The sequence below is a fragment of the Semicossyphus pulcher genome, unplaced genomic scaffold (genome assembly GCF_022749685.1).
Source record: "Semicossyphus pulcher isolate SPU_LCO1_2020_fin unplaced genomic scaffold, fSemPul1.0.p SCAF_40, whole genome shotgun sequence".
In the NCBI taxonomy this organism is placed as follows: Eukaryota; Metazoa; Chordata; class Actinopteri; order Labriformes; family Labridae; genus Semicossyphus; species Semicossyphus pulcher.
In genome coordinates, this window is record NW_027211716.1 from 100,001 (window position 1) to 122,658 (window position 22,658).

Below are 22,658 nucleotides of genomic sequence, written 5' to 3' on the forward strand. Positions count from 1 at the left end.
GAGAAAAACACTTCACCAATAGGACAGAGGTTTGGTAGGAAAAGGGGCGGGGCTTCAGATATCTGTGTGTGTGTATGTGTGTGTGTGTGTGTGTTGTGCTCACCTCCTCCGTTCTTGTAGCACAGGTAGGGGAACCTCCACACATTTCCAAGTCCGACAGCGAAGCCGACGCAGGACATGATGAAGTCCATCTGCCGCGTCCACGTCTCCCGCTCCTGGTACCCCGGCCCCACTCCGTTAACCACGCCCACTTTCTTATCAGGTCCGGCACAAGCACCACCGGCAGACCCCGTCGCTGACAGCGGGACGAGGCTGCCATTAGAGGCCGCAGGGGGGTAACCACCACCGCCATTAGACAGGGGGAGGGGGCTCTTCTTGGTCTCCTCCAGGAGGACCAGGGAGCAGGAGGAGGCAGGGAGGGCCTGCTTCTCCATCAGCCCACAACCAGGAACCAGTCAGTACCAGGAACCAGTCAGGAACCAGTCAGTACCAGGAACCAGTCAGGAACCAGTCAGTACCAGGTCCAAAATGTCAGTCCCTCTCGGCTCCCTTTAGTTCCTGCAAGTTTTACCCACTTCTGACCTCTGACCGGTTAATCACCAGTAACATCAGTTATTTACCTGCTGCAGCTCTCTGTCCCCCAGCAGCTGTTACTGTCCCACTGACTCTCCTGCTCACTATCCAGTTAAACCAGTGACACACAGTCAGTGACACACAGTCAGTGACACACACTCATTGAACTGGTCTCTAACTGGTCTCTAACTTGAATGTTTCTAAAGTTTGAGCTGCTTCACAGTCTGATTTCTCGGCTTAGTTTAACCCTAAAATCTGTTTCTTCTTTACTTCCTAAAACCAGTCAGGTACCAGTTACAAACCAGTCAGCACTGCTGTAATTCCTCCTCTTTCAGTCTCTAACAGTTTTTAGTCCGGCTCGGCTCGGCTCGGCCCGGCCCGGCTCGGCCCCCCTCCTCTGAAACAGATGAGTCAGTCAGTAAGTCCTGCTCATGTCAGGTCTCTGCTGCTCCCACCTTTAATTCCCGCTCCTTTTCTTCTTCTCCGGTTCTAATAAACGTGGTTTTATTCTGACAGTGCGCGCGCTGCGGGAGGATCACATCCGAGTGTGATTGTGTCAATGAATCAGATTGGACGATAAAAAGAGAAATGACTGAGATGATTAAAAATAGTGTGGAGACATGTCCCGCTCAGAGAAACGATACGAAGGAGAAAAGAAAAAGAAAGAGTTTCGCCGACACTCGGACTCGACCTTCAAAAACAATCCACGAAACACTTGAATGTGAGTCTGAAGAATCGCATGGGAACAGAGAGTCACGGAGGGGACGGCGGCCTGCGGGGGGACGGAGAGGACGGGGGGGACGGCACGCTCACGCAGATCCCGGCGGTGCGGGGCTTCAGTCCCGGCGGCGGGCGGCGGGTGGACGGTGCAGTCTGTGCAGGAATTGTTGCAGCTCCATCCAAGGAGGAGGAGGCGCAGGAGGAGGAGAGAGGAGGAGAGTAATGTCCGAACGGCGCTCAGCTGTCAAATGTCCCGTAAGAGCCGCGGCGAGGTATTTAAAGTCCTGCTGCTGTCTGTCTGTCTGCCTGTCTGTCCGAGCCGCGGCTTTAAAAGGACAGGCTGCTCAAGGTGACGTCACAACACGGTCCCGCCCCCTCTCTCCCTCTCACGCTGATAGACGTCATCGCATCACTCCTCCTTCTCCACCTTCATGAACCCCCTCCTCCTCCACCTCTGACGTCACGGGTGTCCCCCCATCACACACACATAAACACGCGCACACACACACAGCTTATGCATGCCTGATTCACAGTCTGTGTGGATGTCTCTCTGTGTTTGAAGAGGACAGCCGTGCAGCATCTTAAAGCTGCATCCCTCGCAGCCCAACGTTCCCCAGATTCACTGCACGCCAAGTCAAACAAGATGGCGGAGTCTCTCCGAGGAATCCTCTTTAATGTCAAAGTTTTTGGTTCGAAGAGCTGCGTTACACGTTTAAAAAACAAAAGAGCCTTGGTGAAAAGAAAAATGTCATTTTAATCCTTTTAGATCACGCCGCTCACATCGAGCGTCTGTTTGACAAAATAGGCCAAAAAAAATACAGAAAATCAATTTCTTTGATTCTTATATCAAAATCGGATCATTTTTTCTTCCGGTAAAACTAAATTTCACGCGTGCTTACGAAAGTTAGCACCAAACAATTTTGGTGAGCGCTGTTTGGTGACGCTCGGGTAAGAGCGGGAACAGCTGGTGTCGCAAACAGGAAATGCTCCGTTGACCAGACCGCCTCATGTCAGTTCATGTCACGTTTAATGAAACAAAAGGAGAGGACTCAGGTGCAGACTCAAATGAGTTTAATTAACAAAAAGGCAAAGAACAAAGGCTCACTGATTCCAGGTTACCAACATCCAAAACAAGGGAAGACACGAGGAGCCCCAAAATCAATCATGTTGTGCAGGTGAACACACACTAACAGGTGAGTGTTTACCTTGTAACTAGCACACACACTGAAGCTAAGCTAACATATAGTTTAATCGTCAGCTTTGGCAGTTGTTTGTCTGAACTTTCACTTTCACTCCTAAACATCAAAACAGGCCAGACAAACCAGAGGAGCCTGTTCAGTGAGAGACTGCTCCTTCCAAAGTGCAGGACTAACCGACAGAAGAACTCCTTTGTCCCTCATGCCATCAGGCTGTACAACTCCTCACTTAGGGAGAGGAGGTAACAGGGACAGGCTCTCTCACAAGCGGTAGCCACTAATTCACCTCACAAAGTTAATAGTAGTTAACTTCTTTTATTCAATAGTAATATTTATTTATTTCTCAAAGGGTCATATGTGCAATAAAAATCTGTCAATGTGCAATAATCTCTCACCACAGTGCAATAACCTAATTTAGTTTAATTGAACTATTACCCACTGTTTACTTGTACATTTTCTAAGAGTGTATATTTTATATATTTTGTTATCTAATTTTGTACTTTTTTATATATATATATATATATATATATCGATAGATATATATATTTTGATCAATGGGATCAATAAAGTTGAGTCTAAGTCTAAGTCTAAGTCTAAGTCTAAGTCTAAGTCTACAGTCAGTGAAGTCGGACCATAAAGACTTGGAGAAGGTTTCCTTTCACGGCAGGTTTTCATGACGGATATAAAATAAAATTGATTCACATGAACAGACTGAAAACTTTATTTGATCGAACTTTGGAGACAATCGAACGCCTGCAGCTGATAAAGTGTTACAAAAAAAACCCCCACAAGCCTCAAACCCGGAGGAGACGCTGCTGCTTTCACACAGCAGCAGCAAATTAACCACAGAGAATGCTGAGAATGACTCTGAGACGTCTGCTGTTGCTGAACGAGTTGAAGCTTTATTTTGAAAAGACAAACGTGATTCAACTGGGAACTTGTGACGCCTGGTGTCACCAGAGTCGGGGGGGTAAAACGATATGTGAAGGAGACATCTTAATATTGTCCCTCACAGGCAGTCATACAGGTGTAAACGTGACGATCGTCCTGTTTGTAGCGACACAGGTGTGTGAGGTGTGTGTGTTGAAAGCTGCAGAGCGTAACCTCGGGGTCAGACAGGAACTGGAGTCGAGGATTTCCCTGAAAGTCCTCGTCACAGGGCGTGTTGGGTTCAGGATCTTCCTCCCCCCTGTCATCAGTCTGCTCTGTGATGGGTGAGGTGCTGCCTCCCCCCTGAGTCAGAGGGGTCAGAGGTCACAGGGAGGACAGGAAGCCTCTCAGTCATACTACTGTTTCCCATTTTTGTTCACTGAGGGCCGACAGTGTGACGGTGAACTTTCTCTGTGATCGACTGTTTTCAGAAACAATATGGCCGACCACGTTCATCAGCAGCCCGTCTGTATCGATGCTAAGTGGACGTAGCTACAACTGAAAAAAAGCTGAACTGTCAGGAGTCGTGGTAGCTCTGTGGAGAGGAGAGGAGGACTTTCAGGGAAATCCTCGACTCCACTTCCTGTCTGACCCCGAGGTTACGCTCTGCAGCTTTCAAGGAGAGGAGGAAGCGTGGTACAAACCTGGTGAACCTGCAGAGTGTGTGTTACCTGGCAGCTTGTGTGACGCAGGTTTGAGGTATGTGGGGACATGAACTCTTACCCACTGTCAGATCACACCTGGACTGGGACCAGAGGTCACATGTTTCCTGTTTGGCTCTGTCACTGTGTCTCCTGTTGTCATTAGTTCTGGTTTTTTAGTTTAGTATTTAATTGAATCTGTGTTTGAAGGGTTCGAGCGGTCTGAAGGGTTCGAGCGGTCAGAAGGGTTCGAGCGGTCAGAAGGGTTCGAGCGGGCTGAAGGGTTCGAGCGGTCAGAAGGGTTCGAGCGGGCTGAAGGGTTCGAGCGAGCTGAAGGGTTCGAGCGGGCTGAAGGGTTCGAGCGGTCGGAAGGGTTCGAGCGGGCTGAAGGGTTCGAGCGGTCGGAAGGGTTCGAGCGGGCTGAAGGGTTCGAGCGGTTGGAAGGGTTCGAGCGGTCTGAAGGGTTCGAGCGCTCTGAAGGGTTCGAGCGGGCTGAAGGGTTCGAGCGGTTGGAAGGGTTCGAGCGGGCTGAAGGGTTCGAGCGGTCTGAAGGGTTCGAGCGGTCTGAAGGGTTCGAGCGGTTGGAAGGGTTCGAGCGTGCTGAAGGGTTCGAGCGGTCTGAAGGGTTCGAGCGGTTGGAAGGGTTCGAGCGGGCTGAAGGGTTCGAGCGGGCTGAAGGGTTCGAGCGGTTGGAAGGGTTCGAGCGGTCTGAAGGGTTCGAGCGGTTGGAAGGGTTCGAGCGGTCTGAAGGGTTCGAGCGGTTGGAAGGGTTCGAGCGGGCTGAAGGGTTCGAGCGGTCTGAAGGGTTCGAGCGGTCTGAAGGGTTCGAGCGGTTGGAAGGGTTCGAGCGGGCTGAAGGGTTCGAGCGGTCTGAAGGGTTCGAGCGGGCTGAAGGGTTCGAGCGGTCTGAAGGGTTCGAGCGGTCGGAAGGGTTCGAGCGGGCTGAAGGGTTCGAGCGGGCTGAAGGGTTCGAGCGGGCTGAAGGGTTCGAGCGGTCTGAAGGGTTCGAGCGGTCGGAAGGGTTCGAGCGGGCTGAAGGGTTCGAGCGGGCTGAAGGGTTCGAGCGGTCTGAAGGGCTCGAGCGGTCTGAAGGGTTCGAGCGGTTGGAAGGGTTCGAGCGGTCTGAAGCAAAGATGTCAAACTCTGAGCAGCTCTGATACTTACTGACTGTTCCACAGATCAGGAGCAGCCAGCACAAAGTCTGCTCTGGTCCTGAGTCTGGATCTGTGAGCACAGAGAGCCTCTGATGTGTTGACTGGAGCATGATGGTGTCAGACGGGGATGATGGTCAAGCCCATTTAAAAACCAGTAATAAAATGTTAAAGTGACAGGAAGCCATGAAGTGCTGGTGTGATGTGATCTCATCGTCTGTTCAGTCAGAAGACGGAAACATGGTAAAAGAGACCACAGATCCAACACCTTTAACCTTCCTGTGTGACCTGGACGTTCAGAGTGACTGAAGCTGCCAGACAAACAGCAGAGAAGAAGAAACTTCAGTTCTTTAGTGAATCAACGTGTCATCGTTGCCCCACAACCAGGAGTCCTGTCCTAAGAGCTTCCTGTCGGCTCAGAGGTCAAAGTTCAATGTTCCGCAAATAAAGTGAAAAACTGATTTCTAAGAAAAAAGTTTTTTTGATGTTTAGGAGGAAGTGAAAGTTCAGACAAACAACTGCCAAAGCTGACGATTAAACTATATGTTAGCTTAGCTTCAGTGTGTGTGCTAGTTACAAGGTAAACACTCACCTGTTAGTGTGTGTTCACCTGCACAACACCGACAGGTGGAGAGCTGAGAAGCAGAAAAACAGTGGTTCAGAGGGCCCTGACTAACACCTGGAAAGGACACTGTGTGACGGACCCTGACTAAATCCTGAGATTAATTTAAACGAAGAGTTTCTGACCAACACCAAGCAGTGACTAAGTGGTCCTGACTAACACCTGGTAGATAAGAGCTCAAACTTCTGTCAAACGTTTTAACTGGAGGGCTGTAACTGAAGCTAGGGTCACAAGGAGGAACGTGTTGGGAGGGCAGTAACTGGACAGACACGGAGTAAGAAGCTGGATAATATCTGGTTTGTGTACTGATGTAAAATATACTGACTAACACCTGGAAATGAACAGGAGCCTCTTTATTCTGAGACTAGATGGGTCTTGGCTAACACCTGGCTTTCGGTGGAAAGTCCTGACTCATACCTGGCTCCTTGTTGTGTTTCTTCTTCAGCTGTTTTCAGCCACAGTTTTATATATATATTTATTTTAAATATGTTGATTTTTGATTGATTGATTGAACTGATTAATTATTAGACACTGAACCCCACAGTAACTGACCTGTGTGCCTGTTTCTGTCACCTTCACCTGTCCCTCGTCTTTCTTCTTTGAGCTCCTCAGCTGTACTCTCAAACAGTCACTGTCTCCCCCTGCTGGTTCCACCATCAAAATACAACCAACATGTATTTATTCCCTGCAGGGACTGAAGTTTACCCGACATATCAACAAGACGTGATGAAAGCGAATGTACAAGAAAACGCTTCGTGATGAACTCCACAGCACTCACCTGGTTTGAGACAAAATATTGTTTTAAAGTCTTAAAATTCATAAAAACAGGAAGTGTCTTTTTTCAACTGTAAAATAAGAACGAGCACCTGCACTTCCTGTTTGCAGATTTGACTGGATCACTTTGACACTGAAGAAAACCTAAGATGATATTTCTAAAGCAGCTGCTGAAGCATCTCTGATTTCTACGTGGATCTGTGGACATTTATTTTGAAAGGACATCAGAGATATTCTCAGGAAGTGGGAGTCACATTGAAAGATATCAACGTCTGTGTTCATATCGACTCAGCTTACAGCCTGAACTGTTGGTCCCAGGAACGTTTTATTAAGGATCTAAAAAGTTGGCTTCAGCCGGCTCTGAGCTTCTGCGCGCTCTGAAGACTCGTGCAGATTCAACAGGTCATGTGTGGAGAGGTGAAAGCTCTTCTTTTGTGCACGTCTTTACATCAGTGATGGCGTATGAAGTGACAGACATCTTTATTTGTGCCACTCTGACCAACAAAGGCTCAATAGGGCCTTTGCTTTGAGTGCTCAACCAATCAAAATGTTCCGTGCTGCAAGCCCCACCCCCAAACTTCCTGTTCCTTCAGAGTGTAGCACCTCCATCAGAGAGCTTTTGGGCTGCAGTAAAGAACACACAATGATAAGTGCCCGAGCTGGAAACACGCTGACGTTCCTGAGAGGACGGAAACGTGCGTACGACTGGAGCTTCAGCGTCACGCCCGAGAGAACCTTTAGCTTCTGTTCAGTCAGTCAGAACAGTCAGTCAGAACAGTCAGTCAGTTAGTTAGAACAGTCAGTCAGTTAGTTAGAACAGTCAGTCAGTTAGAACAGTCAGTCAGAACAGTCAGTCAGTCAGAACAGTCAGTTAGTTAGAACAGTCAGTCAGAACAGTCAGTCAGTCAGAACAGTCAGTCAGAACAGTCAGTCAGTCAGAACAGTCAGTCAGAACAGTCAGTCAGTCAGTTAGTTAGAACAGTCAGTCAGTTAGAACAGTCAGTCAGAACAGTCAGTCAGTTAGAACAGTCAGTCAGGACAGTCAGTCAGTCGGTCAGAACAGTCAGTCAGTTAGAACAGTCAGTCATTCAGAACAGTCAGTTAGAACAGTCAGTCGGTCAGAACAGTCAGTCAGGACAGTCAGTCAGTCAGAACAGTCAGTTAGAACAGTCAGTCGGTCAGAACAGTCAGTCAATCAGAGCAGTCAGTCAGTCAGAACAGTCAGTCAGTCGGTCAGAACAGTCAGTCAGTTAGAACAGTCAGTTAGAACAGTCATTCAGGACAGTCAGTCACAACAGTCAATCAGAGCAGTCAGTCAGTTAGAACAGTCAGTCAGTCGGTCAGAACAGTCAGTCAATCAGAGCAGTCAGTCAGTTAGAACAGTCAGTCAGTTGGTCAGAACAGTCAGTCAGTTAGAACAGTCAGTCAGTCGGTCAGAACAGTCAGTCAGAACAGTCAGTCAATCAGAGCAGTCAGTCAGTTAGAACAGTCAGTCAGTCGGTCAGAACAGTCAGTCAGTTAGAACAGTCAGTCAGTCAGTTAGAACAGTCAGTCAGTCAGTTAGAACAGTCATTCAGGACAGTCAGTCACAACAGTCAATCAGAGCAGTCAGTCAGTTAGAACAGTCAGTCAGTCGGTCAGAACAGTCAGTCAATCAGAGCAGTCAGTCAGTTAGAACAGTCAGTCAGTCGGTCAGAACAGTCAGTCAGTTAGAACAGTCAGTCAGTCGGTCAGAACAGTCAGTCAGTCAGAACAGTCAGTCAGTTAGAACAGTCAGTCAGAACAGTCAGTCAGTCAGTTAGAACAGTCAGTCAGAACAGTCAGTCAGTTAGAACAGTCATTCAGGACAGTCATTCAGGACAGTCATTCAGGACAGTCAGTTAGAACAGTCAGTCAGTCGGTCAGAACAGTCAGTCAGTCAGTTAGAACAGTCAGTCATTCAGAACAGTCAGTTAGAACAGTCAGTCGGTCAGAACAGTCAGTCAGAACAGTCAGTTAGAACAGTCAGTCGGTCAGAACAGTCAGTCAATCAGAGCAGTCAGTCAGTCAGAACAGTCAGTCAGTCGGTCAGAACAGTCAGTCAGTTAGAACAGTCAGTTAGAACAGTCATTCAGAACAGTCAGTCACAACAGTCAATCAGAGCAGTCAGTCAGTTAGAACAGTCAGTCAGTCGGTCAGAACAGTCAGTCAATCAGAGCAGTCAGTCAGTTAGAACAGTCAGTCAGTCGGTCAGAACAGTCAGTCAGTTAGAACAGTCAGTCAGTCGGTCAGAACAGTCAGTCAGTCAGAACAGTCAGTCAGTCAGTTAGAACAGTCAGTCAGAACAGTCAGTCAGAACAGTCAGTCAGTCAGTTAGAACAGTCAGTCAGTTAGAACAGTCAGTCAGTCAGTTAGAACAGTCAGTCACAACAGTCAATCAGAGCAGTCAGTCAGTTAGAACAGTCAGTCAGTTAGAACAGTCAGTCAGTCGGTCAGAACAGTCAGTCAATCAGAGCAGTCAGTCAGTTAGAACAGTCAGTCAGTCGGTCAGAACAGTCAGTCAGTTAGAACAGTCAGTCAGTCAGTTAGAACAGTCAGTCAGAACAGTCAGTCAGTCAGAACAGTCAATCAGTTAGAACAGTCAGTTAGAACAGTCAGTCAGTTAGAACAGTCAGTTAGAACAGTCAGTCAGTCGGTCAGAACAGTCAGTCAGTTAGAACAGTCAGTTAGTCAGTTAGAACAGTCAGTCAGAACAGTCAGTCAGTCAGAACAGTCAGTCAGTCAGTTAGAACAGTCAGTCAGTCAGTCAGAACAGTCAGTCAGAACAGTCAGTCAGTAAACTTCACTCGTAGATTTTCTCCACAAAGATGAAAAAAGCGGAACCTGTCTTTGAACTGAGATTTGTTTTGTTTCAGTTTTCAGAATAAAACAATGATTGACAGCAGCACCTTCAATGTTTCTGATGAGAACAGATTGTTTTTAATGTCTCTTTAAAGTTTCAAAATAAAACATTCAGTCTGACTTAAAGCTTAAAGAGAGAAACAGTTCAGAGGCAGCGAGGTGGCAAAACACATTAACAACATTTAGAGCTTTTTAACACGAGAGGCCAACGTAAAGAAAAACACTTAACACTGAAACCTTTCACAATAAAGGTCACAAAGGTTTTACCGTTGTGCTAACTCAAGAAATATTTGTTCTTTATTTTTATTATTATATTGATAAATGTCTGAATTCAAGGAAAATCAATCCTTTCTGTTTGTTGAAATAAAATCAGTTTTCAGTTTAAGTTACGGATAAATGTCGACATGAAAACAGGTGGAATAATTTCATTCAACGTTTCCAACAATCAAGAGAAGTTTGAGCCTTTACAATGTGAAAGATTAGAACTCAAACTGAAAGTGACGCAGAAATGATCAGAAGCTTCTTCAGTTTATTTACGGAGGCTGGAAGCAGCCACAGCTGCTGTATGTTTTTAATCAATGAGATCACATATCAAGAGAGCTCAAATATGAATCTGTTTAATCTCAATATAATAAAATAATCATGGTCTATGATTGTTAATACTCGTTAATAAAAACATCTTTGGTTAAAGTTTGTGATCAAATTATTTTCTAGAAAATAAAGAAATGTTTGTTTGTCTTGATAAAAAAAAAAGAGATTTCCCTTTAAATAACAGAATATGTGTCAGTACTAAACTTTAGTTTACATCACAAGATAATTTAACTCTTTGTAGTTTTGTTCAAATGTTACATCACACAGTAAATCACCTGTGTGATGGAAGAGGTACTCAGGTCTAAAAATACTCAGTTTCAAGTCCTTAATTAAAACATTTTACTTAAGTATCATAAAGCTGAAATGTACGGAAGCCCGGAGTGGACATTCATCCATACAATTTATTGTCTCAAGATAACAACTGTGAAATCAGGTAAATCAAGTTGAGATTATAATTAGAAAACATTTTGGTATTTTAATACAAAGGCACAGATATTAGTGTTTAATGCTACGGTGATACTTCAGTATACGATGTATGAAATCAGTAAAGGCAGCTTGTGTTTGAGTACCTCTAACACAGTACAGTACAGCTACAGTACTACTGCAGTACCGGGGTGGACCAGTAGGAGTGCTGTGGTTCAGATCAACTGTTGAATAAAAAAATAAAGGAGTATTTTACATGTTTGACTCCAGCAGCAGTTTGTCCTTCTGTCCGTCACTCAGGATCCTTTCTGTTTACCTGCACACCTGGAACACAAACAGGAAGAGGAGAAGAAGAAGAAGAAAACTGATTTTATTCTTATTTTCACATTAAACAAGTTTATTTCCTCGTGTCACAAAATGAACAGAGAGAAAATGATGAAGTTAAAAAACATCATCAAGATGTAAAAACACTCCCCACTTTAACCAGCCGAGTCCTCACTTAGACTTTATGTATTATTGTTTAAATGTTGTGACAGTTTTGATTTCCTAAAACAGAAATATATACTTTTATTTTGAAATTCTCCTCCATGTTAAATTAAATACAATATATAACGTTAATGAGATGCTACATTTACTGAGTACAAACGTTGAACTCGAAGCTCTTTGATCTAAATTCTTACCGTGACAACATCACCCTGATTAAACCTGTAAGACTTCCGCACCAGGGTTTTTACAGCGTCGTGCTTTTACTGCAGTAACCTGAGCAGCTACTTCCTGCTTCACTTCTCCTGCGCAACAAACGGACTCTGATTGTGACTCACGGCTGAGACGAGAAAGAAAAACACGTTTGTCTCACGTTTGAACGATGCAACTGCTCACCAGGCAGGGAGGCTCTTAATAACAAAACAGGCTCGGGTTGCATTATGGGAAATGTAGGATCCTGTGTTTCTGGACTAAAGTCGGGATATCTTCATAAATCATTGATCAACATTTACTGGAGGTTTAGCTTCAAATGAACCGCGTCGTCCCAATGAGAACGGTTCACAGAGTCATGTGACCATGTCAAATGATCAAACTACAGTGAAACGACCACCTTCAGAGAAGCGTCTTATGAACACCTGATGCTGACCTCATGCTGCTGCACATTTTGTTTGCTTCACTTCCTGTTTTGTCTCTTAGCTTCTGCTAGCAGCTAGCTTTTGTGGTAAATTAAAGTCTTAATTCTGGTACCTGATTGGTAGATGAGGTCACACGGTTACATTAAGGAGGAGGTCATGTGACCCGACATCATCACATCCACCTCAGACATGATGTTTATGAAGACATGAAGAGGATTCGTGTTTGTACCTTCTTAATGAAGCTGCTGATTTGTACTTTGCTTTTCTGTTGCACAGACTTTATTAATAAATGTAAACACACTGTGTGTGACAGAGTCAGTACTGAGCTCTGATTGGCTGAGAGCGGCTGTGATCGGATCAACCCTCAGTATAAACGGCTCTGGATGGACTGATGACGGTTCACTGCTGTTATGGTGCGATCAGTCGGATCATTCAGAGTCAACGTTTGATTCCTCAGAGCTCAAAAAGAATCCTCTTTTTATTCATTAGATCAAAGCTGGTTTCAGCTGCTCTCCAACATCTGCATGAATCAGAGGGTTAATCTGAGCTCGAAGGTTACAAGTGTTCTGCTGGGATCTGACTCATGGAGCGAGTTGGTGGACACACACAGACCTGCCTGGGAAGACGACGTCTCTCTTCCTACACGTTGTTCAGGCTGAATGTGGAGCTTGGATCACAACAGAGAAAAAAAAGAGACCCTACAGTTTTCTTCTAATCTGACAAACTTTCAGTTGAACGAATGCAAAGTTTGGAATCAAGAGAAACATTTGAACCCTCTGGGGTTCAGAGCATCAGGACCACCGAGGACAAAAATCTAAAATACGTTTGAAATATTTGCAGAATAAAGTCATGATGTTGGATAAAGAACGTTCACACTGTCTCCTCCCCTCACAGAGGCCCTGTCACTGCAGCACAGGAAACATCCGCTGGTGTTTCTGTCTGCGCGTCCTACAAATTAAGACAAACTCCAGAGTGTTTGAGTCCATGTCCTTGTTTATATAAAACTTTACCAAAAGAAGTATGTACAAATTCAGAGGCATTGATACAAGTCAACAATCGAGTGCAAACTAACAGATCAGTGAAGAAACGGTTCGATTCCCTCGTAACGGACTTTAATCCAACTCACACCTGCAGACAGGAAGAGGACGTTTCAGACATCCTGTCACACTTCACCTGGAGGCTCGGAGACGCCCTGCAGGGTTCGATCTGGGAAGGTTACAGGATGTTTAAACCACCAGCAGGGGGCGCTCCAGGCTCTTTCCACAACAGTTGAGCTTATTTCTGAAAGCTCAAACTTTTGTTTTCTGCAACTTAAAAACTAAACTTTATCTTCATCCTCAGGCGGCCATCTTTAAACTTCAGCGGCCTGTTGTTTAAAGTAAAAACTAAGTGAACAGGTGAACAAACTGTACGGAGGCTGAGAGCGGCCAGTATCAAATGTTTTCATTATGTCAGGTTCAGTTAAAAAGATGAACAACAGAGTTCTTGTTTAAACAGGACTGACTTACTGTGTCCGTAACCAACAGATGTGATCGTCTCTTTACTTTCAGATCAAGTTTTTGATCATCTTTTGTCCTGAGATGACTCGCTCTCTTTTTCTTTCCTGTTACTGTTTCAGAATTGACTTAATAATCTGAGTCTGACTCAGATTCAAGAGTCTGGATCCGATCCAGAGGCCATTATCTTGATATTCTCGTGTCATGCCAGCGTAACACGTCTCAGGTCTAAAGATGATGATTATCTCGTGACAGACAGATTTATTTTGTTGTCACAGGAGTTTTTAAACGTTCATCTTTTAAGTTTTTAACTGTGCCGAACGTTTCTGTCTCGTTATCTTCAGCTAACAGGATTCATCCCTTTAAACCCTTAATGGTCCCGAGATAACAACGTATTTAACTTATTACTTAAGATTTGACCGCTCTCAGCTTCCGTACTAAATACATTTCTGACTCCTTAAATCTGACATCTTCTAACACAGAGATCAATATTTGTAACTGATCAGAGTATTTTGTATTTGCTGACAGAGATAAGAGCTGGAGCGCCGCCCAGCTTCCTCTTCCTGCTCGTTCACCACCACCACAATAAAGCCACAGCCTTTAATCCCACATTAAATTAAAACAACTGATTTATTATTTTAGATTTTTGGATCCCAAAGACAGAAACTGTCGGCTGGATGAGAGAGATATATATATATATATATTTCTTTACAAAAAATAAATGTTTTCTGGTACTTTTCCGTCAGTTGATGAAGTTCAGAAAACCAGCTTCGATTAAAAAACACTTGAGAGGAAATCAGTCTGTTGTTTTGTGTCGAGTCGATCTGAAGGACGAAGAGGCGACGCTGAAAGCAGCCAACGTGTTCTCACGTTTCTGAACGTTGAAACGTTTGCCGAGTTAAAACGTGTTGGACATGTTTCCTTTCTTTTGCGGCTCTGATGACAAGCGGACATCTTATTTAATCTTTACTCACATGTTTCAGATCATTACGGCGCCATCTCCAGATAACGAGATGACAGCATGAACAGATGCTGGCGTCTGGCCATCGTGTTTGATTCCCTCAGAACAGGATAATACGTTGTTTTCTCTGCATGTGTTTGAGTGAACACACGCTCTTCTCTCTGCAGGAAATATTTCAGATGATAAAACACTTGTGTTTACAGGAGTTACTGAGCAGATCGATCGACGAGTGATCAGTTTAGAATCAACCTGTTTTTGTTTGTTTGTCAAACTGTAGTTTAGAGAGAGTTAAGTTCTGATGACTAACCAGCTGCACGGTGACCTGGAGTCAGCGACGTTTCTCTCCTTCATCGATCTGGAGACAAAACAACACAAAGTTTGCTCCTAAAGTCGAACAGCAACGTAAACACGAGAAGCAGCTCAGATGGAGACGCTCGCCCGTCCACACAAAACATTCAGGACGTCTCGGCAGGACGTCGTCTTCAACGAGACGCCCGCAGGACGTACAGCTTCATTACTATGATTCATTCGTTTAAAAAGTGCTCCAATCAACGAGCACACCCCCCCACCCCTTCACACCTGCAGCCGCTCACTGATCCGAGGTCAGAGTCTGAGCGCGGGGACACCGGGGCGGTTCGAGTCCCTCACAGAGTTCAAAGGTCCAGTTTGTCAGACAGACTCTGCTGAGTGCACGCCGCTAACACCGCACACACAATCATATGGCTTCTGTACAGATGAGAGGAAAAGGCACCAAACACAAACAGTGCAGCTGCAGGGTCCCAACATGGCCGCCGACAGGAAGCTGACGGACACCAGAGACCGGAGACGTTTTCAGCGTGCAGCTCGACAGAGAAACAAACCCGAGTGGAGAAATCAAAGTTTAAAGAAGGAAACGTGGCGAAGCTGCTCGATGAAAACATTCCATCAAACTGCAGAAACACGAGAAACACGAGAAACACGAGAAACGCTCGGCGCCAGGCGTCCGCTCACTCAGTCAGACACCAGCTTAAGGCAGAGAGGGCGACACAGGAGACAGACAGACAGACAGACAGACAGACAGACAGGTGGTGCTCAGGGTGTCTGCAGCTCCTTCATCCTCCTCCTCCTCCTCCTCCTCCTCCTGTTGTGCTTTGAGCCGTTAGTATGTGATGTGGACGGCAGAGGGAGGAGACGCGACGCCTCCCTGAGCTCTGAGGAGGACAGCGAGGAGAGGAGAGGTTAGTGTTTTAGGAGGAGACAGGTGGAGGAGATGCAGAGTTTAAACCTCCTCACCTCCTCCTTAAGGGGAGACGCAGAGTCAAAGCAGAGGAGCAGAAAAGCAGTAAAAGGAGGAGAAGGTCACTCACTCCTCTGTTCTCCTCTTCTTCACAGGAGGAGCAGAAAGGAGGCGAGGAGGTCAGAAGATTAAGCATCCTCACATCTTTTCTCCTCTTCAGGAGGCTGAGCTCAGAAGGAGGTGAGGAGGCGAGGAGGCATTGATACAAGTGGAGGAGGTCTGCAAGAGGTCAGTTGAAGGTTGAGGGAAGGTCAGCAGGAGGTCAGGAGGTGTTGATGTCAGGAGGAGGTCAGACAGAGAGGAGGTGAAGAGGGTTGAGGAGGACGTCGGGAAAAAAATCGAAGGAGATGCAGCAAATGTGAGCGAGGAGCAGATTAAGTTTGACCTCTGACCCCGCTGAGAGCAGACAGGAAGTGAGCAGACAGGAAGTGAGCACCAGAAGAGAGAGAGAGAGAGGGGGGGGGGGGGGAGTCACTTCACCAGCACTGACTTTGGCAGAAACGCCTCCATCTCTTCGCCTCCGCCCGTCCTCGGCGGCGCTTCAGAGGCCGCGACAGACGAGGAGGAGCTCGGGGACGAGGAGCCGCCAGCCGCTTTGGGGAGACTGTACATGTAGACGGCGCCGATGACGAGCCCCGCCCCCGCCGTGAAGAGCAGGTCCACGTGGAAGCCGAACAGGTAGATGGACGTGACGGTGGAGACGATGATGGAGAAGGAGGTGGCGAAGCCCTTCAGGATGTTGTCGGCGTACTTCACCACCACGGCGACCAGCAGCCCGCCGAACGCCTGATTGAAGATGACGCACCACACCATGCCGGTGTAGCCGAACAGGAAGCCGTGCTCGGCGATGGCGGCGCCGTCGTTCCACCACAGTCCCAGCATGCCGAGCACCATGCCGAAGATGCCCAGCTGCACGTTCCTCATCCACACGGACGCCGAGCTGCCCTTCAGGATCTTCTCAAAGTAAACGCCTGCGAACCCTGACGACAGGCAGCTGATCACCACGGCGACCAGACCCACGGTGTAGTTCTGGGTGGAGCTGTTCAACACCGACGCCTCCTTGTTCCCCTCTTGCTGCACCTGAGAGGGAAACATTGGTCATCAACTCAGACACATGCACAGCCTCGCTAACGACACGCTGCGGCGGCCATCTTTGATGTTTCTGTCCGAGGGAACGAGTCAGTTCAGGATCATAAACAGTCACACGCTGACGTGTTCACTTTAGCGTGTTTAAGCTTCTGAGTGATCAGCTGCTCCTCAGTGTGGAGACAGCTAGCTTATGCTAATGCTAGGTGAGCAGAAGTCAGAGCGGGGTCAGAGGTTACAAAGAGAAGTGGATCCACTGAGGAGAGTCAGATAAACTCCATGTGTGCTAACAGGCTCACAGTGACCAGGACGTCAGCTGTAACCATGGTGACAAACCAACAAAGATGGCGACAGCTGAAGCTTCACACGTTTAGAAGACAACTATGTAAACTTTAAGGGGCCTTTGTTCAGGACGTACCTGTACGATGGCGACACCTGCGAACAGCAGCAGCAGAGAAACCCACTGAACTTTGGACAGAGACTTCCTCAGCATCATCACACTGAACAGAGCCGTGGTGAGGATCTTCAGCTGGTACGTCACCTGACCGGGGGGGGGGGGGGGGGGGGGGGGGGGGTTATCAACATGTTCACACTCAAACCAACAGTGAGCGTCAGTAACCTGTCTGCGTCTCACCTGGAAGGTGGCGGCCGGCAGGTTGGAGATGGCAACGTACTGCAGGTTGTTCTGCAGAGTGTAGATGAGAGACGGGACGGCGAGTTTCAGAGTGTCTTTGTACTGAACCAAGATGGAGTCCACCAGGAGGACCACCGTCTCCTTCACACTGACTGCAGACAGACAGGCAGGGGGAGAGAGACAGGCAGAGACAGGGAGGGAGAGAGACAGAGGGAGAGAGAGACAGGCAGGCAGAGACAGGGAGGGAGAGAGACAGAGAGAGAGAGAGAGACAGGCAGAGGCAGGGAGAGAGACAGGCAGAGAGACAGGGAGGGAGAGAGACAGGCAGAGAGACAGGCAGAGAGACAGGGAGGGAGAGACAGGGAGGGAGAGAGAGACAGAGAGAGAGGGAGAGAGAGAGAGAGAGAATCATGTTAAATAAACACTGTATATAAACTCTGTGTGTGTGTGTGTGTGTGTGTGTGTGTGTGTGTGTGTGTGTGCGTGTGTTTTCTTACATCTCTTCTGCAGCAGGATGATGAGCAGACACGTCAGCACCTTCAGCACCTCCGCCATGACAACTGCTGATGTGGTGAAGAAGCGGTCGCCCGGTAACGTGCGGACGTATCGGATGCTGAGGATGAGCGACGCATTCTGGACCACGAGCACAGCCAGGCTGATGTACTTCAACCTCCTGTTCACTGCGGGGAGACACACACATCACACCCTGAACCAACACACACACATTTAACAGGTGAGTTCAGGTGTATGTTGGGTGGCCGGAGATGGCCACAGGACATGTTGGGGTGTGTTCGTGAGTATATTATTCCCCCCCAGAGAAACAACTTGTACATTTTAATGGCACTCTTCTATCATACACACTGATCTGTATTATTACACCTGTGTGAGATTGTGCTGACCCATTTCTAAACAGTGAGGGATATTTCAGAGGAGAGTTAGGCCTCGTGTGTTTCAGCACTCTGAGCCCGCCCAGTCTGCAGACAGCTGTTCCTATACACACGCTGTTTAATTAATACACTTATAATGATCAACAGCCTGATTGATAACAGTGTTCATGTTTGGATCTTTTAATGACAACATATAGAAAATATAAGTGTCCTGTTACTACGAGCTGTCACATGCTCAGACTATTCTTATTGGTCAGAGCCCTCTGACCTGCCGCTGTGACAGCCGTCCCTGCCTTCTCCCGCATTATAAGTTCACTGTTGGTGTCTGTGAGCGCTCGCGGGCCATGTGAAGCGTTCCTGTACTCACGTCGCTGTGACTCAGTGAATTAAATCGTATTCCAGCTCTGCTCGCGTTTTGGGACTTTTACAGTGCGTACTTATCGTCCCCGCCGCGCGACTGTGATGCTGTCTCTGACCCGCGGCTCGGAGGAGGAGAGGACCACCGCGCTGCAATGTGAGTTTAAATCAGTGACCAGCGAAGCTGTCTGTGTCCCTACCTCATACATGGCTGTGCTACAACTGTCAGTGAGACGGTAATCTGCAAGAGAAATAAAGAAGATGAAAATAATAATCATTTTGACCCAGACAGACTGTAAAAGCACACAACTAGTAACATTACAGACAGCATTACCTATCTGTGATGCATCTGAGACATGCTCCGCTGGAAACGCAGTGTAGGCTTAATGAAGGTAACTCACAGATGGTTCATTCACTGAGCCCGTTAACGTCGGCGTGGCGTGTTGTGAAAACTTGTTCGTGCTTACTGTGCGTCGTCATGTTGCCGGTGTTTTCCCGGGCTTTCTCGTAATGACGGCGACCGCTCTCTGCAGTGAAACTATTCTTCTTCTTGTCTTAAGTCTTCAGATCAAACAGTGAAGTCTGCTGTGCGTCAAATGTGCTCTCTGCTCTCAGCTGTCTTTAAGTGAGTAGTCGACTACGATGCGCCTGCTTAATACTGGCTCATTATGGCTTAATTAACATATACTGCTTACTGCTGGAAGCAAACATCCTGAAATGTGGGCGAATGTATTAGTTAATAAATATTTAAATATTTATTTTATTTTTTTCCTCGCCTGGCCTCCTCTTGGGGGCGCCACTGCTGATATCTTAATCTTCCTGCTCAAGTTTAGCTTAGCTTTAGCACATTTAGCTTCTGACTGATTAGCTGCTAACTGTACACAACAAACATGGCGACCGCTGAAACCTTTGTAGATTTAAAAATGAAAAGTGGAGGAACTTAACTTTGATGATAAAAAGTGACTAAATTGACAAACTAAAGTGTAAAACACAAGAATGTAAAACATGTGAACTTGATGTTTACAGAAACAGAAACGTGTGATCTCACGTTCCAGCTTCTCCTCTTATGAACTGTGTTTTAGTGAGCCAGCCTCTGAAGGATCCGCTCTGCAGGGGGAAGCTGTGCTAAAGCTAATGCTAATGCTAGGAGAGCAGAAAAGAGTTTATACTCCTGTGAATATCATGTCAAAGATCATGTCTAATAATAAACGGCTGTAGTAATGAGGACAGTCAGTGTGATGTGTCAACGAGATGACGAGTAACGAGACAAACTGGAAGAACAATCAAAGAACCGAAGCTGGGACTCTGCTGAACTCTTCTTTTACTCTCAAAGGAAAAAGATCATATGAAAAGTAGGTCCGTTAAAACGTACTCGAATGTGACACTACTGCTAAACTCGTACATTATATAATCAACTAAATTGAAGATCACAAATCAAACTGCATTAAACATCATCACATCACAGAGGTCTATAAAACCACCGCCTCCCTCACTGCAGCCAAATCAAACAGTAAACACCACGTGACTTAAACAATCATTATTAATCCGTATATGCACACACAGTTGGTGTTTATCCTCTCATGGATTCAACCTGAGAAAGAAAAACACGGCTGATTGAAAACGAGAAACTGTGAGTTTAGGAGAATGTCAAGTGTTACTATCATTAAGTTAATTATATCTATTGATTTTCTCACCTCTTGTTTTTGAGTTTTTACAGGGAATATTTTAAACTTCTCTTGCATATTTGGACATAAAATAAATATATATACGCAAAAAACATCTGAGATGAAATGTCGCTAGCCTTGATAAAGCTCATATATTGCAGGTTTCTGTTAGACTCTCTCACACACTGTTGTGATAAGAAACTGTATGTCACAGTTAAATGGATTAAACTGATTTCAACACATTCTGTCACCATCTGGTTTCACTATAATAAATACCTGAAAATATTTCATTGGGAAATAAAAGACCAATGATTTACAGAAACGTCCTAACTGATCCCATATTAACACAGTAGCAGCTAGGTAACCGTGCTAAACAGGTTAAACAGCTAGAAGAATGTGTCACACCAACACCTGAACGCCCCGGACCTGAAATGAACCACTTTGTAAAAGTGCTTTTCTAGTCCTGCGACAACTCAAAGCTGCTTTTACACTGCATGTCACATTCACACATTCATTCACACACTGATGGCAGAGCCTGCTACCTTAAGTGCCCAACTGTCAATCTATGCCACTGAGAGCCTTTTGGGGTTCAGTGTCTCGCCCAAGGACACTTCGACATGTAGACTGAGGGAGCCGGAGATCGAACCACCGACCTTCCAACTTAAGATGTCCGACTACCACAGCACTCCCACTAAGCTGTCCAAACTTTACATCTTCCACCACGCCGTGTTAAATAACTTGTTTAACCCGTACGGCTGCTCTTTGGTCCATCTTACATAACACAAGAAATGTCGACAGATGCTATCCTATCCTTTCATTACCTCTCGCGCTGTAGATTCCCCAAATAGAACATCTTTGTATTTCTCTACAGATGTTAGAAACACCTCTCTCATATGTTTCTGTGTCTGACGCTGCTTTGGTTGTATGTTTTCTAAGTTTTATGGGGAAAAACAACCTAACAGCTGTTCATCAAGGGGAACTGAGAAAAGTTTGTACCTGATGTTGGATTGAGAATGTACCTGAGATAAGACAGTATGTAATACATTATTCCTGATAACAAACATCACATCTGCCTGTGGAATAGTAGAATGAGAGCACAATTCACAGCAATGCAGCCTTTGAACGCACCGCCTGAATGTGGACAAACCTTGAAAGACAATTTGATGAAGAGTGTGTGTGTGCGTGTGTGTGAGTGTGTTGAAATGATGGAGTATTGGAGTGAAGTGCAGCTATTATGCAAACATAATACCTGTGTGTGTATGTTTACAATCCCCCGCTTGAACCAAACCTCCACGTCACCAGCTGCGAGCCCTCTGACATTCTGCTGCCCGCTCCTCACACATAGCCCTGCCCTATACACCTACACTTATTACTGTTTATTAGCATGTTAGCATTAGCTGTGGAGGTTCAGCCTCTGCACACTGGAGAGTCAGATGGCTGAAGCGAAAATATTAATTTCATATTAGTAAACATAGAAGTTAGCTGTTGCAAATAAGCTTAGCCTTATAGGTTAGCCTCCAGCTTAGCTAGCATGCTAACAATTTAGCTTACATTTAAATTATGGTACCTGCTTAGTTTATTAAACATAACGCTTAACACTGTTAGCGTTAGTTAGCATACTAGTTAACTTCTCTGGTTAGCTTGTATAAAAACCAACCCTCATTAAGTCAAGTTTTTTTCAGCTTAGTCGCTAGTTAGCTAGCTCTCACAGCCCAAACAATCTTTGGGATATTATTTTAAAATAATCAACAGAATGTAATTGTATTTCCTCCTCCATCACACCCTCATGTAGTAGCTGCCTAGTTTTGAAGCCGTTCAGGCCGGGTTAAGTTCACTCCAGTCCCCGTTCTCGGTTCTCCTTCCGCAGACTCACATACCTTCGCTCTGACTCCGGTTTGCTACCTTCTCCTCCGCCGCCTGGCTGTGGTTCCCTACGGCCATGCTGCGCTCGCTTTGCCCACCGTCCGGACCGAGCCCTCTCCCCGCTGCCTGCTCGGCTAACGCAACGCTAGCCTCCCAGCTAGCCCCTGCTCACAGTGAAGACCACCCCGAGCAGCAGCACCGACCCCCGGCTTGTTGTTCAGGGTAAAGCGGAGGGTCTGTCAGGCTGATGTTAGACCGGTGCTGAGGTTAGAGAACCTGCAGAGGATCTCTGGATGGAAACACTCAGCAGAGGTCTGAGGCGTTCAGTAACTGAAGGAACTGCAAAGAGTGGACGAATTGGCTGACAGGAGGTGTCACTCTGAGGGTAAAAATTGATCCTTCCGGGTCAGTTACAGTAATAAAACACCATCAACAGAATACAGTTGTATATAACAACGACAACGACAGAAAATAAGTAATAAGTAATGATAATAATAATTTTAAAAAAATAGGACACGCTTTACAATAATTAAGTGAAACATGCAAGTGCCATTGTGTTTCAAAAATATGCAAAGTCAAAAACCATTTAACTTTTGTGATTTAGGTTTCTTAGAAATTAAAGTAATTCAGTTGTAATGTTGAAACCATAGACCATATAAAAAAGATGGCCGACATGACAGCTCCCTAAAAGTGAAGCCAAACCCTCTCTGTCGCCCCCTGCTGACTGGCTGCAGTATAGCTCATAAAGCCCGCCTCCTCCATGTTAACAGATGGGACATGAGTCAAACTATAAAATCAAAACACACGTCAAATAC

The 22,658-nt window shown here is 46.0% G+C and overlaps 2 protein-coding genes across 3 annotated transcripts in view; both read right to left on the reverse strand.

Moving 5' to 3' along the window:
• slc6a8 (solute carrier family 6 member 8) overlaps window positions 1–434 on the reverse strand; it is a 40,756-nt gene extending 40,322 nt beyond the window's left edge. Inside the window, exon 1 of the mRNA XM_069680720.1 lies at window positions 104–434. Coding sequence (XP_069536821.1) covers window positions 104–434 — 331 coding nt within the window. The remainder of the gene's footprint in view (window positions 1–103) is intronic.
• A 9,192-nt stretch (window positions 435–9,626) lies between these two features.
• Window positions 9,627–22,130, reverse strand: slc35a2 (solute carrier family 35 member 2). 2 transcript variants are annotated; one of them, XM_069680730.1, is made up of 6 exons: window positions 21,858–22,130; window positions 17,570–17,752; window positions 17,073–17,224; window positions 16,857–16,979; window positions 15,843–16,432; window positions 9,627–10,825 (listed from the first exon to the last, which is right to left on the reverse strand). In XM_069680730.1, the coding sequence occupies exons 1-6, from the start codon at window positions 21,919–21,921 to the stop codon at window positions 10,798–10,800; spliced, it is 1,140 nt and encodes a 379-aa protein (XP_069536831.1). In that variant the 5' UTR covers window positions 21,922–22,130; the 3' UTR covers window positions 9,627–10,797. The 2 variants fall into 2 exon arrangements, with proteins under 2 accessions (XP_069536831.1, XP_069536830.1); XM_069680729.1 differs by lacking the exon at window positions 9,627–10,825 and adding an exon at window positions 12,595–15,266.
• Between the last annotated feature and the right edge of the window lie 528 nt (window positions 22,131–22,658).